Source organism: Corvus hawaiiensis, chromosome 6, assembly GCF_020740725.1.
Source record: "Corvus hawaiiensis isolate bCorHaw1 chromosome 6, bCorHaw1.pri.cur, whole genome shotgun sequence".
Lineage (NCBI taxonomy): Eukaryota > Metazoa > Chordata > Aves > Passeriformes > Corvidae > Corvus > Corvus hawaiiensis.
In genome coordinates, this window is record NC_063218.1 from 59292318 (window position 1) to 59308305 (window position 15988).

The following is a 15988-nucleotide window of genomic DNA, read 5'->3' on the forward strand; positions in this document are numbered from 1 at the left end:
ATACAGGAATGGTGGTAAAGACACTGTACCATTGGAAGTTAAGTATGGTTTACATAGAAAAGTAATATTTAACTATAAGCTATTTAAAAATTAATTTTCTCTCAGGTTTCCATTTAATAGTTAACTTGCATATTTTTTCCTTGACTCTCCATGTGTTGTTTCTAAACTATGGATCTTAGTGGTCTTGCTTGTCCTCATTAGTTTTTCTTGTTTTACAGAGGTATAAAGTAGATACTGAGAAAAAAAAATTCTGGGCAAACTTTTGACCCTACCAAACCAGGGTTTTTTTCCAGTCATTTTTCTGAAGTTTTAAATTGTTTCTGTATTTCTGCTATACCAAGGTTTGGATCTTTACCTTCATTTTTTTAACAAAGTTTTGAGCTTGGCTGAGCCTTTCATTTGTCACTTATTTCCTGAAGTGACTTCCAGTTCTACTTCAACTGAGTAAAAGTTTCAGACTTTTTTTGTGGGAAGAAGTATACTTCCATTTTAAAGATGTACTAGTTTGAAAACAAACCAGTAGGAGGCGCCAAGTCAGAATAACAATTTAATAGGGAAATCAAGAAGATAAAGGCAGAAAACACTGGATTAAATTGACAGAGTCAGGATACAACCTGACACCCTGTTAGTCAGGGTGGTGGTGGCAGTCGGGTAAAATGGTGGCTGGAGTCCTCCGGAAGTGATGGATGCGGTTCTGTCGAAGCAGTGATCCTGTAGAAAGGGGTTGCTCTTCCTTGGAAGGTCCAGTGGTGGCTATGTAGCTCCTTTCCTCTGGGAAACTAGTGAAAAGGGTGTCTGTGGTGTTCGGAATCTCAGATTATATCCAGGATAGAATGCTTGGTTTCTCCTTCTGGGTGGAGCATCTCACAATGGGATGATGAGTCATGAGACCAGGCGTTGATGGGCTCATTAACAGAAGATAGTCCGGAGGAAGGAGGCAAGGAAACACTGCCCCACCTGGTTTCAACATGAGGATGGCAATAGAATACACTGCAACCCAGGACAAAGAGAACTTGCTTTGGCAGTGCAGATATTCCAGACTGTTCTTTTTCCACACACAGCAGCTCTATGTCACATTCTCCAGCATAACTGTAATTTCCTTGTGTCGTGGTTTAACCCCAGCCAGCAACCAGCCAAACGCAGCACACTGTGTAACTGGAATTCAAGTGTTAATTGAATTTCCCAGCAGTATGGGGCTAAATAATAGCAGCAGCAGCTCTTGCACATGATGCTTCTTCACAGTAAGCTTTGGATGAATTCTTCAGGTCCATTTCTAGCCTACTGGAGTGCAAACCTTATTTTTATCACTAGACAGAGATAAAATTTAAAGCTGCTCTAAACTGCATACATTTCTGCATTTACATATGCATACTAAACTGGGTTTGGGCAATCCTCAGGGAGGGGAACAGCCCTTGGGGCACATCCTGCCACATTAGCATTTCTGATGGAGGATAATTTGGATGTGCAAAACCAGTGGTGATGGAAACCGGGGATGAAACAGCTCACCTTGCAGGACTAACACACTGACTGCATTTTTACCCCAATTTATAAATTAAAATCTCCATGCAAATCCCATTTTTTCTGTGAAGTCTAATAAATTCTTAAAGCAAAACAAAGTTTTTATCATTACTATGATCTTTACATTCCCATTCACCTACCATCGTCTCATGGCACAGCTCAGAATTCATCAAGGAGTTCTGCTGCTCCAGTCAACCTTCACATTGTATTTATTTTTGTGTCTGTGCTTCACATCTTAATCTGCATACTCTTCCACATCAAACTCCCGTTAAATCCAAGTGAATTCATGTCTCTGAAGTGGGATTTTTGTCAGAAGCGGTTATGTTGCTGGACATGCTGTGGCAATAGAAGAAAAAATCCGATGTCCATACTTTTGTATTTTTCCCCTATATCTCTCAAGCTTTCCTAATGCCTTTTCACCAAATGTCTGACAAAAGTTTCAAAACCATGTGCCTATACATTAGGCACTAAATCCTGAAGGTCTTATGCAGTGATAGATCAGTTTATGGCGCTTTCCATTTTCCCTGAAGAAGAAAAGAGAATAGTTGTGTTAGTGAAACACAGCCTGTTTTTTTGTGGGGGTGGGAGAAAAGCTGCTTGAACCTTCTATGTCCAGCAAAGAGCCAATTGTTGAAGGCTCTGACTATGGGCAGGTTAGTAGCCCAGTTAGAGAAGTTGGTAACACCTTTGTGATGACAGTATTTAAGACAGGAAAACGGTGGGAAATTCTCTTTCTTCTCCCGAGGGGTGCTGAGGTGGCTGCTGACGCCCATCCTGCCAGGGGCCGTGCGGCCGGGGCCCTTCCCGAGGGCGGGACCACACAGCCAGGCCCCTCCCAAGGCTGGAGCCGCCCACGCGGTGCTGGTGAGGACCATGCAGCCGGGGCTGGCCCTGTGGTGCTGGCAGGGACCATGTGGCCAGCAGCGAGAGATACGGCAAGCAATTCCCCGATGTGGAGCCCAAACGAGATCAACCTCTCAATTGCAACTTACAGACACTGACTTTCTTCCAAGTCAAAGAAAAAGGGAAAGTGAGGACACGTGAGGAGAACCAACATGCCGGCACTGAGGTCAGTGAGAAGAAGGAGAGGGAGGAGGTGCTCCAAGCACCAGAGCTGAGATTCTCCTGCAAGCTGTGGTGAGGACTATGATACAGCAAACTGTTTCCCTGTAACTCATAAGTGCATGGGGGGATGCAGAGATCCATGTGCAGCCTGTGAAGACGAGTACTCACTCTGGAGTGTGTGGATGCTGAGGAACTCGAACAGAGAGATGACCCTTGCTTTTAGAGATAAAAGCAGAGAGCCTTCGCTTCTAGACTAGAACAGCTCATCCATAAAAGACTAAACCCCATGAACTAAAATGACCCACGGTAGGCAGTTGTGGGAAGACTGCTTGACCCATAGGAGGGACTCACACTGCAGCAGGTTCGGGCAGAACTGCTGCTTGTGGAAGTTAAAACCACACTAGAAAAGTTCACAGAGAACTATCTCCTGTGGGAAGGATCCCATGGCACAGCAGAAGAAACTCTTTTCCTTAAGCATACTGAAGAAAGATTTTTTTCAGAAGCGAAATACGAACCAATATCCCATGTTTTGTTTCCTTGCGTGGTCAGTGGAAAGAGGGCGGGAAAGAAAAGTGTTCTGAAGGTTTGCTTTGGTTCTCATTACCCTTTTTACTTTTAATTCTGTCAATAATAAATCTTCTTTATACTGTTTAAGTTTTGAACTTGTTTTGCCTTGAAGTTTTTTTTTCAATAATCCTTAACTGATGAAAATAAAGTTTTCAATTCCCCCTCCTCTGCTCAGCTATAGCAGAGGAAAATAAGTACATGGGTTTTTTTGTGGGTGCCTGGCACTTAGCCAGAGTCAAACCACAACAATAGTTTCTCCTCAGCTCAACCAAAATGAGCTATTTTTATCTATTTTTTTAATTCACTTGATTGTTTGACCCTCATCTTCTTCACCTGGTTTACAGCACACCTCAGGATTTTTCTCTCTTTTGCAGTTATTTTTTTTATTAAATAAGCTAATTGCTGCCTTATGCTGTATTTTGGAGGGTGGTGTTGGGGTCCCTCCCCTGCCGTGTAGCCCTGGGAGAGGGGCCCTGAGGGCACAGACACGGGGCTTCCCTGTCCCTGCTCAGCCTCGTTCCCATTGGTTGGTTTGTGTCCCCTGCGCGGGCAGAAGGACCCTTGGGCCCGTGACTGGAACAGTTCCTGGGCAGAGCTCCGGCCATGCGGCTGGAGAAATAAACATCTCTCTGAAACAGCTATCAAGAATCTGTCTGTCCATATATATATTTCCTTTCCACGGGACTCCTGGTTTGATATATGCGTGTTGCAGGATCCCCACTGCAACAAATGGTGGAGAATGCGGGCAGAACGATCCCCGATCCCTAAGCGACTGATTTGTGTGAGTAAACCCTGGAAACTTTGGATTCCTCTTCTTGGTTTTGCTTTGCTATTCCATATCTAAACTATGGAGGAACCGTGGGAAGACTCTTGGCTCTCAGAGCCGCATATGGACATTTATCTTAAACTTAAAATGATTCTTGAACAACGATTTGTGAATTTTAGCTTGATTCAAGCTCAAAAAGAACTGAAACACTTCCTGTCATGGTTGTTTAAGAACTTTTTCTATGTTTCTTGGGATTTAATTCTTACCAAGGGCTTTTGGAAAACCGTTTGGACACAGTTAATATTGGAGTCAAAATATATGCCGATGGAAGAATATTTTCGTGAATATTATTTAGTTACCGAGACTGTTGAGCAATGTCAGCTGTGTCCTGGTGAAGGGAAGCGTGGCGCAGGGACCGTGCGGCCCAGGCCACGTGCACCGAGCGCTCTGAGAGCAGCAGCGAGGCAGTTCCCGCGCGCGGGCGGAGCCACGCGAGCCGCAGTGTTGGTGGCGGAGCGGGGAGCGGCGGGACCCGGCGGGACCCGCACGGCGCAGCACAGCGCGTGGTGGAGCGAGCCCCGGGAACGCCCGACCGAGAGGGGCGGCGCGCGGGCGGCGGCTGGCGGCGATGGCGGTGGAATGGAGCCGCGCCCAGCCGAGACGCGCGCTGGAGCGGGGCGCGGGGGAGTCATCGCTCGGGGGCCCGGCCGAGACGTGGGTGCAGCGCCCGGCAGCGGCAGCGAAGCTGCGACCAGAGGAGGCGACGCACGGAGAACTGAGCGGCGTGGCCCGGCCCGGCCCGCACGGCCCCGAACGCGACCCCGGAAAGAGCGCGCAGGCACGAGCAGCCCCGACAATTCCAACACGGGAGCGACCGAAGGAGAGAGCAAAGACGCAGCGAGACAGAAAACAGCAGCCACTCGGAAAAAGGAAAAGATCATAGCAACTAAGACCTTAGGGATAGTAAAATGGTATAATGTTAAGCAAAATTATGGTTTTATAACAAGGTGTGACAACCAGCAAGACATATTCGTACATAGAACTGCTATTAAAAAGAATAACCCTGAAAAATGCATCCCAAGCTTGGGAGATGGAGAGGTGGTGGAATTTAATATTGTACTAGGGAGAAAAGGGTTACAAGCATCGCAGGTCACTGGGCCTGATGGTGTTCCTGTAAAAGGCAGTATATATGCAAAAAATCGTAGTCATGTTAGACAGTATCTCCATTGTAAGCCCCCCCTACAGTTTCCCTTTCCTAATCCCACCTTTCCCTTTTACCCTATGTCCTATTACCCCCAGTGTATTCCCAATCCGTTTTTTCACCCATGGTTTCCCTCACAAAGCCATGCTTTTGCCAATTGTTTCCCCAAAAATCCCTTTCCAATGCCGAGTGGGGGATGAAAAGGGGGAGGGAAGAAGTTAAACCCTCTCCTGCCTCAGTTTCCCCACAAAGCATGCTCAGAGTTCTGTCTCCCTTCTGTCAGCCCTAAGATGTTCCGCAGAATCTGTTTGGACATTTAAAGACTCAGGAGGGTGGCTTGTTTTGTTTTGAAACTGTTCTTGTTATGTTTATCCAGTTGTTTTCATTCTCCTTTTATTAAAATAAAACGGGTGAGGTGTTGGGGTCCCTCCCCTGCCGTGTAGCCCTGGGAGAGGGGCCCTGAGGGCACAGACACGGGGCTTCCCTGTCCCTGCTCAGCCTCGTTCCCATTGGTTGGTTTGTGTCCCCTGCGCGGGCAGAAGGACCCTTGGTCCCGTGACTGGAACAGTTCCTGGGCAGAGCTCCGGCCATGCGGCTGGAGAAATAAACATCTCTCTGAAACAGCTATCAAGAATCTGTCTGTCCATATATATATTTCCTTTCCACGGGACTCCTGGTTTGATATATGCGTGTTGCAGGATCCCCACTGCAACAGGGTGCTTCTTGGAATTTGTGCTATTAAGGATTGCTTCAGACTAGATTTTTAAACTATGATAATTTCAAAGTCCATGGTATAATTTTTAGCTAAATAGATAATTTAGTAAAATATGGCCATATTTTTTCAGCTTAAAACATCTTAGCATGTAGATCTTTGTTACATAAATAAGCCAGATTCACAGAAAATTTAAGGGTTTTATTTATCAAGGAAAATAAACCCAATAAATACCTGCTAATAGGTGTCTGCCTAAGAAGAAAGTGAGAGAAATGCGAGTTGCTGATGGAGAGGAGAGAGCAGTGATCCATCAGTACGAGCAAGGGAGAGGCAGAGGTTGAAAAACTAAGGAAAGTATTAATTTGCCAGGTTGAGTTACGGACCAACTGGAAGCAGCAAAGCAGTATTGACTGAATAAAAAGGGGAAGTGGATTGCTCCTAGGACAGGAGTTTCAAATATGGAGACTTCAGAGAGCTGCACTAAGGATAAAACATCTGAAGTAAAGCTGGTAAAAGAAACAGAAAGATTGAAATCAGGCAAGGATTGAGAGGAAAAGCTGGACTATTCCAGTGTTTCAAAGCATGAAGAAAATAAAAGCTCTGCTATTCTGCTTTTACTAGGGATCTTTTGTCCTTTTGTCCAGAGAACTTCTGTGGGCATTATAGGGTGCCACTGCTGCTGTACAAAGTAACCTCCATGCTACTATTTGTCTTCCAAAATCCAAGCAGGCACTGAGGGCCATTTCTGCTCCCATTATCTTTGGTTAGTGAAGTGAGACTATTTGCAGAGTGAGTATAATTACTTTGTAATTTTTCTTTGCCAGTAGTAGAAGAAAAAGGTCACTTTTTCTTATGGGGATCGGTTTGGATCTGTTTTGTTGAAGTAAGTTGAGAGAACTCCTTTAAATATTTTCCCCTTCTATTCTGGTTGCTGGTCCTCCACTGCTATCCTTAAGCACAGGCACAGAGAATGACATGAATGCACGGTGTCTTTGACCCTGACATTTCTAAGAACAATATGGCTTTGACAGCAGCATATCCCTGCCAAGATCAGCTGGGGAGGACAAAAGATAACCATATGTGTCTGTATTTATATGGCAAAGTTTTAGCATATGTTGGTAGATTCAACTTTGAGAACTTCATATGTCTCACAACAGGACAAGCACATAGCCTGTTATTAAAATGACCTTACTTTTGCACTGGTAAGTGATGATGTTAATATAAAATCAGTGCATCAGGAACCGGATTCCTAAATGCAAGAAAATAACATTTTTTGCAACTACATAAAATAATGTTAACACATTTAGAAGGGAGTTAAAAGTTGAAAAATTATGAGGAGAAATGTAGGCAATGGAGATGGTGGTGGCTAGAGGATCTGTATTTCTAGGGTCCTCACTGTGCACTGTACTTTCTTGGGCAGAGATGATTTTAAATCTTCGGGTCTCCACTATTTGCATGCCTGATTTTTAATTTTCACCGAATTACTATTTTTAAGCAAAGACTTTTGCTTTTTCCCCCCCCACTTCTGTCAGCTCAAGGAAGGTGTGATTAGCATGGACCTCAGCCTGGCATGGGGTGCCCTCTGGGATGTCAGTGTTGTTACAGGGAGTCCTTGGAAGGCGAAGTGCAAGGTATGAGCTCCTCAACTTCTGACTGACCTGCACATGATCAGAGCACCAGTGCCAGGCCAGGGTTGCTATGAACACTGTCTCTTCACTGTGTGTCCGCTGGAAGCAGGCCTGCCTCATCCCTGACCTGTTTGCCTTACCATATATTTGCAGGTATTTAGAATTTTTCATATGCAATTGCAGGAACTTGAAGTAATTGCTACCAGGCCATGTGACACCCTTGCACAGTTGCTTTTACTTTGGATTAAGGGCTCAGTTTCCACTGCAAATCTACTCCTGGCTTTAGGGAAGTCGGCGGAGCTCTGTGTATACATGTTGGTGTTGTTCATCCCATTTCCCTGCTGTGGCAGAGGCAGGTTGTCAGCCCCTGACCACTTTTTGTGCTTCTCTGTCATTTATACACAGAATGGACAGAAGGGTACCTGCCTGCCTTTACAAAGGTCTGTAGTGGGCTCTGCGGGTGTTTGTGCAGTTTAGGTTGGGCTGCAGAGACACCTGCCTGGGTGTGACTCAGGCTGTGCTGGCAGTGCAGCTGGGCAGGCAACTCCCCAGGCAAGTTCAGAGCATCCAAATGAGACATGTAAAATAGGTGGTGTGAGTGTGCACCAGGACAAGATTCGGTGCCTTTGCAGTGCTTTCTTCAGCCAGGTCTGCTGGCTCAGAACATGTTATGGGGTCTGGACCAGAGTGGGCCAACAGTGACAGGTCCCAGCTGGTTATCCAAGTGCTGCCGTGACATCCCCAGTGAGATTTGGTGATTGCGTGGAGCATGGTGCATGAGTGAGCTAAGCTAATGCAGCAGGCTTATTCCTCGTGGTGGCTGCAGATTAGAAGCATCCAAAAGAAAGCACTAAAAAAACACTTGGGTGATGCAGGGAACTAATGACAAGGACAGATAGGGTTTCAGTTTTGTTTAGTACTCTTTTTTAAGGTGGTTAGGAGAAGAGGACCCAGATGGGCACAGGTTTGGTTGAGATGTATGAGTTGTATAAAAGCCAGGTACCACGGCAGTGTTTTGTGTGGGAAGGAAACAGTTCTTTAAAAGCAAACCGGTTTTGAGAAGAGCTTGTGCTGCAGTCTCTGCTGCTTTGGGAACAGTAGTGTGAAACGCTTTTGTGTCCCTGAGGCAGAAGGACGGCATGGCTCCCTGTCCTTGTTACCAGAGGATGGATGTGCCATGCCAGCTGTAATCCTCTAGTACCGGACCCCGAACGGGGCTGCCTTTATCTCCCCCCGCTGCATTGTTGGGGCCTTGTTGGTACCGGTGCCTGCCGGCTGCTAGGGGATGCGGGCCCAGGCACTCGCACGCTCCTGCCGCGGCAATGCTGTAGCTGGAAATGGTGTCCTGAGGTCACGGGGCACGGCGCTGCCCTCATTCACAGGCCAGCCTGGCCCCGGCCCCGCGGCTGCTCGGCTCATTCCGTCACGTTTCCGTGGGTACCGGGACGAGGGGCCTGGGGGTCCCGGAGGTCCAGGCGGCGTCTGGGGAGCGCCCCGGCGGTGCGGCGGCAGCGCGGGGAAGGAGAGGCTGCCCCACCATCGGCCCCGCCCCTCGCGTCCGTTGGTTGCGGTCGAGCTCTGTTTTGCATATTCACCACCCCGCGCCAGCTCTGCACCAATGGGAGCGCGGGTGCGGCTGCCTCATTAGCATACGCACCTCTGCCCTGGGCGCGGAACAGCCGCGGCTGCAGGACCGAGGTCTGGGAGGGGCGGGTGCGTCGAGCGCAGCCCCGGAGCCGGGCCGCCGAGGGACCGGGGCGCACGGCCCGGGACCGCCACGGCCTGCCCCTCGCGCTGCCTGCGGGGCTGAGATGAGCGGTGGCGAGCAGCGCTGCGGTCTGTGCACGGGGCAGGCGGGCGGCGGAGGGCTGACTTCCCGCTAAGGCAGCCCCAGAGCCACGCCGGACGGAGGAGCCTCTTTATTTTGATTTTTTTTGTCGTTGTTGTTTTTGGTGGGTTCTTATACGTTTTCCCGGCAGCCGGCCAGGCTTGGTGCGCGGAGTGCGCCAGCGGAGAGCCGCAGGCCGGGCCGAGCCGAGCCGGGCCGGGGGGGGGGGGGGGGGGGGGGGGGTTGGGCGGCCAGCGGCCGGCAGGGTCGGCGATGCGGTGCCTTGCGCTGTTTGGCCTCGTCGCCTGGGGCCTGGGGAGCTGGGCCGGACACAGCGGCGGAGCGTCCCCCCCGCCCTGCCCGGCCCCTTGCAGCTGCGACGGCGACCGCGGCGTGGACTGCTCCGGGCGGGGGCTTGTGGCCGTGCCTCCGGGACTCAGCGCCTTCACGCACGCCCTGTGAGTCGGGGCGTGGGCCGGGCTGGGGACGGGCGGGCAGGTAGCCGCGGCGGGGAGGTACGTGCGGCGGGTACCCCCGACAATTGAGTGTGTATGTGGTTGTTGTTGCTGCGGGTCTAACGCGGCCGACTCCGGGGCCGCCGCGCTCCCGCGGTGGGGCTTCTGGGCCGCACGCAGGGCCCGGCCCCGCTAGGGCAGGTGAGGTTGGCAGGGCCTGAGGCGGCACCCCGGGGTTCCGGCGGATGGACGTGAGCCGGCCGACCCCGAAGGAATCGGCGTCGCAGGTTTAAAAGGCCGGGAGGAAGCTGCTCGGGTCCTGTGGCAGCGAAAGGGGAGGTCTTGTGGGGGGTTTGGTGGGGCCCGAGTCAATCCCGGTGCCGTCCTGAGCCGGGGGGGAGCTGCTGCCCTCATATATGTGTGCCTCAGCGTGATGTCCTCGCCCTGAATTGCCTTTCTCGTAGTTTTTCTCCAGCAACCAGTTGTCAGGCTAGCCAGTTTTCTCCCAAAAGTCGAGGCATTTTCAGTCCGAAATAAGTCTGTTTAAATAAGGTGCCTTCACTTCTACAAAATCTCTCACTATGGTAAAGCTCAGGGGAACCTTGAAAAAAACCAGCATAAGTAAACATCAAAAGTTTATCGAGTTTTGCTTGTGAATGAAGAAAAATATAAACTCTTAAACATTTTATCCCATATTCTATGATAATGTTGTAAAGTAGGCAGAAGCTGGTAGATCTTGTGTGGCGTTTTGGTAACTTTATTATTAAGATTTTAATTGAGGAATGAGCCCTGTTCTGCAGAGACATGACCGAGGAGGGATTTGCAGCTTTCAATACGGTAGCTTTGCTAATCCACAAACCTGTTAAGTTTCACAATAAAACTTGTCAGTCTTGCCCCACTTCTCAGCGCAGATTTCACAGGGTGGAGCAAGGTCTAGTATGGGCCATTGGTCAAGTCTGGTATTACTAAAGCTTTGCCGTGTTTACAACATATAATACAGCACACTACGGCAAATGATGGTGCATGGTTTCAGATCGGTACTAAATTGCTGTTTTGTCAGAATACAACAGTGCCTTCGAAAATTGCACTTATTTTCTTTCTGTTTGTTTGCCTACACTTAATATACAAAGGGAGTCTGATTCTTAGTTACTGGATATTTTGTTTAGTGAGGAGGTTTCCAATTTCTCCTACATATTTGGATTGTTTCTTTTAGTTGTTCAGACTGGGTGGAGAAAGATTACTGGGCCTTTTTTCTTGTGTAGTATTTGATGAATGGTAGAAGTTGCAGGTCTCAGTTGTTACCTGTGTTTTTCCTTTTTTTTTTTTTTTTTTGTGCTTATAAGGTGTTAGTGGGACCTCACTTTGTGGTGTTTTTCCTGTGGCAGAAATGGTGGTTTCTGAGTGCCGTCATGAACCCTTGGACTTACTGGTAAACAGGCTTCTCTTTCCTCCACAGATAAAACAGGGAAGTTACCCAAATTAATAAAATGCTTGAAGCCTCTCTGGTAAAAGCTGCATTTAAGCATAAGTTTTTATGGCTACTACATTGTCTGGCTGTCTTATAAAACGGGCTGGTACATCCCTGAGTGTCTGCAACACAACATTCGTTGTCTAATGGGCACAAGTTGCCATAGCCAACACCCATGAGAGATAAGGCTGCCAAAGAGTTTCAGTTTATAAGTTTCTCCTTACTGTGCAGGTAAATTTCACACAGCCAATGTGACACGGCAAAAGTGAGAGGAGACCTGCACACACTTCAGTGTGCTTTGGAATGAGTTTTTGTAGCTTTTGATTTTATGCTCTTTAAGCTTGATTAGAAACTTTGTTGAATTTGAGAAGACTCTGATTCTGTGGCAGTGGAGGACACTCTTGATCCCCATTTGTGTATAGTTCCTGCTTTCTTATTTACAGAAGGAAAAAAACTTGATGACTTCTTGGTACTTCTGAGCTTAACTAGCCTCTCTTGTAGTGAGGCCACTAGAAGTCTAGGATATGTAGAAGACAGTTTGGGAGGCAGTAAAGAACTCACTTCTGACCTGTTTGAACCGGGCAATGTATAGTTTTGCCAGAGATGCTGAGTTGGTTTGTGTGGAGGAAGAAGACATGAAAATAAAATCACACCCCTACCTGACATGTTTGTCTCATGGCAAAGCACCTTAGCCATGTGAAGAGAAGAAAGCTTTACTGTGCTCTATGTCAGGCACCTTAATAATGTCAGGAAAGCCCCTTAGCATTACTACAGGGTTTTTTTTTTAATTATAGCCATGGCAGCAGAGAGCCTGTAGCATAGAGGTGGCTGAAAGTGTTAGAGGTGATGTTCTGTAATACTAGAGCAAAGCTATACCTAGATTTTTGCTTTGGCCAGGAGAGAGCAACTGAAGAAAAGTTGCTCACAATTAAAGTTGCTAGTGAATGAGTTCCAAGGCAGTTGAGAATTATGGAAGGAAGTTGGTATTTAATTTTTACTAGTTCTGTTTTCCTGGAATCTTAATTTCTTTGTATTAAGTCTAATAATTTAGCCTAACTTCCAAGGTGCTGCCATGAATGATCAGGCAGGAGTTTCTCTAGAGCCTTAAAGGCATATCCTTACAGAATACACTTCACATTCCTTATTTCTGTTTATTCAGTTCTTGACTGATCCTCTGCTCATTTCTTGCTTACTGTGGTGGTTTGAAAGCAGGGAGAGAGGGGCTGGAGTGGTAGTGGGGAGTTATATGATTACCAAAGTATGTTGAGATCTCCTGAGGGTAATTGTATTAGACCGAGCAGCTTGAAAAGATGTAGTATCTGGTCACTACTTTTGAGTCATTGGTGAACTTTGAGAGGTGGAATTTGAATAAAGGTGAGTATTTTGTCCCAACTGCAGTCATCTCAGTGAAGAGATTATTGGGAGATGTATAAGCACTCACAAAAGAGAGGTGACAGCACTAGATCCAAACTTTTTGGGGGGATGGATGGAGAGGAACTCAGAGGGAGTTGGGATGACACGGATAATTGCTTGATACTTTCACTGTAGGCAACCGTTTGTTCTGCATAATTTAGGTAGGTGTTTATGTAACTCTTAATTACCGTCTGCCTGTTTTTCTGTTTACGAAGGTTCAGTTTGCTTGGTTGCAAAATAACTGTCATCTGTACAAGTGGTGCCTGTGCTAGAATACGAAAATGGTTTTTGTTTGGGTTTTTTTCCAATGCTATATGCTCCTGATTTTTGCTATGATGTTTCACTTGCCATGTTCTAGAAAATTTCATGCTAGTGAGAGGTAATTGTAATAGGGCATACATGTGCTTGTGCTTCTCATGGATGTCAGTTTGAGAACTCAAATTCCAGTTTGGAGGGTTTAATACTTGTATGACTCTTGTAAAGGAGATTAAAAGCAAGTAATTCTAGATAATTACTTTTGGAGAGATCTTCCACGGGCCTTGCTCGTTTAGGTCTTGCCTGACAACCATGAGGCATATAGCCCCTTCTCAGTGCCTACTATTATATTTTAGGCACTTGAAATAAGAAAACAGTACAGATTGTTTTCATTCTAGTACTTCTTGTATGTATTTTCAGGGAACGGTAGGGTCCCTTGCTTTAATTTTATTTTCTTTGAGTTGTGAAAGGCACAGGGGCTTGGGAGCTCTGGCTGCCCTAGACTAGGTGATAGACCTTCAGGATGAAATTGTCATCTTGATCTTTTGGGTTTTATTGCTCATTTAACCTAATAGTGCTGTCTTTCTGTGTGCTGTTATGCACTAGCTTTATAAGGTCAAGATGAGATCCTTTTTTCACTTGTTTCATACTACAGGTTGCTTCAGCAATCACAGAGAACTGGCAATCTGTATTCGGGTATACATGCTATCTGGAAGTACCTACATGCTCTCACAATTGAGTGAGATACCTTTCTCCATTTACGTATAAAGGCAAAATGATATGGTTCTGTTTGGATTGAGCAGACCTTGCCCTTTTTTTTTTTGTCTTTTCATCTATCACTGTTATTTTTTTGTAGAATGGTGATAAAATGTAGTAGGGAGGTGTGAGGTGTCTTTTTCTCATACATCTGGTACAAAGATAGAAATCTGACCATAGCAGAATGCTAAATATCTCTTAAGTACAGTAAGGACCTGGCTGAGTTTTGTTAATGCTGTCTAGTAGAGTTGTTAGGGTGAAAAGTGAAGATGTCCAGATGTGACCTTGAGTCTGGAAAATGTAGCGTAACTGCAATTCTCCTGAGATAGAAAAGCCTTATCTAATTAGAGGTTTTTGAAGGTTTTACAGGTAAATAATTTAGTTTTTCACTTGCCTGTGCTACATACTGGTGATGTGATGGCAAGTAATAATTCCATGCTTCTTTTAGAAAGACACGATCATGTCACTTGAATTTGAATAAGTCATCAGTAATATTGTTACATTTGTACAGGCCCATGAAATCCCATGGACAGGAGGCAACATTCAGTGATTCCAGCAACAGTCTTTCCAGCATATATTACCCAAGGATTGGAGTCTTTATCTTCATTTCAAGCTGGCCAATTTATCTGTCAGTCTTGTAAAAAAGTAGATGCTTTTAGGTAGTATACACGAAGTGAAGCTGTTGGTGTTCCAAAGTTTTATTAAATATTTTTGCCTTTTTATGTTTTTGTTGGTATCGAATTTGGTGATTTTCTCTTTACCTTTTATCCCTCCCCCCAAAAACCCCAACACTCTGCCATAGCATGTAATTCTCAGGTATTTGGCATTTATTTTGTACACTGAGCTCATTTGTATCAGCAATGTGTAATTTCTCATTTGATGCTTACTGGCAGAGGCTTGTAAGTGTGATTTTGGGTATTAAATACTAAGATAAGTCTGCAGCATGGAAAAAAGTTGGACTTTAGTGTAAGCAAGTTTATGCTAGTAAATAGTTACCTTTTCAGTTCTTGAGAGGAATTTGGTAGTAACTGTCTACTCTAGAGGGAAAATATGGAAGCTGTAATATAAGGACTGAAAAACAAAACAAAACCAAAAAAACCTCCTCTGCAAGGATCTTTGTTTGTTTTGTATTCTACATCTAAGCCAGCAATTTTTGCAGAACACAAACTCTTATTTACCCAGAGAAAATTACTGGCCTAGATTTCCAAAGGGCTGAGCACCCATATCACATTTTAGAGAGCTGCGTGGCTCTGTGAGTATCTCTGAATGTCAGAGATCTTCCTCTCAGCTGCCCTTGCGCTTTTCCTAAAAGCTTGTTCCTAAAGATGAGCCTCTTGTTGGGAATGGGTAGGAGCTGATGTTCTGTTTGTGTTCTGGGGGATTTGCCAACAGCCCGGGTTTGCCTGCTCCTTGTTTTACAAACAAACAAGGGAGTGAAATGGATGAGACTGGTTCACTTCGGCATGGCTACATGGAACTTCATTGCCAGCAGTTACTCTATTAAGGGGTGAATGTGTTTCAGGCAGCAGCTCTGTGCTGCCAAGCTGTGGTTTTGAGTCTTTTTATGGAAGAAGCAGAAGATCAAAAATAGCTTGAGGAAGAATTAGATTTGTATGATCCTGGAAATAGGAGACAAAGGTAGGAGAAGGTACATAAGAGTAGAAGCAGCCATTCCTATTTGAAGAAACCAGTAAATTGAAGCAACAGAGTTTTAAATGTTACAAGACCTTTGCTTACAGAGGTATCAACCGTATGTCACAGATTAGAGGTCCCTGGCCATCCTCTCCACCTGGTAGATTCACCATCTGCTTCAACAGTGACCTAGGATTTTGCTACAGAGAAATACTCTTCTGTAGTTTTTCATATCTACCTTTCAGGTACTCTTGCAGTTTCTGATAAGACGTTGTCAAACTTTGGTCTGAAAAGAGATTTCTGGTCATGTGGTCTTGGTTCTCAATGCAGTCCCACCACTAGCTTGCCCTGCAAAATGCTGCTGAAAAAGTGGAGGTAGCCGTTGGTGTTTCCTTTGCTGATAGGTGAGCAACTGGTTTCGTTGATGCAGAATTGCATGCAGTGATGGTTGTCACAGGAGTTCACACAGAGGAGATGAAGACCTTGGTGTTACTGTATAAATACCATCCTCTCTATAAATATGTCTAAGAGCTTTTCTTTCAGAATCAGGCCCAGATTAATTCACTCTTGTTCCAGATAAAGCTGGTATGTTGTAGCGGGTTCGGTTTGTAACCGGGCAGAAACACCAATATAGTGTAGTGGTTTGGTCCAAAATAATCATTACTGTTTATCTTCTGTGAGATAAGAATTAGGAGAAACGCAAAGCAGGCACCAAACTTGAAAG

General features: G+C 46.0%; 1 protein-coding gene across 3 annotated transcripts in view; it reads left to right on the forward strand.

The window, feature by feature from the left end:
* Window positions 1-9126: 9126 nt before the first annotated feature.
* The window catches only part of LGR4 (leucine rich repeat containing G protein-coupled receptor 4), a 75415-nt gene continuing 68553 nt past the window's right edge, over window positions 9127-15988 (forward strand). For 2 of the 3 annotated variants that reach the window (XM_048305842.1, XM_048305843.1), the window contains exon 1: window positions 9127-9743. In XM_048305842.1, coding sequence (XP_048161799.1) covers window positions 9559-9743 — 185 coding nt within the window. In that variant the 5' untranslated portion in view covers window positions 9127-9558. The remainder of the gene's footprint in view (window positions 9744-15988) is intronic. The other variant, XM_048305844.1, reaches the window with a different exon arrangement.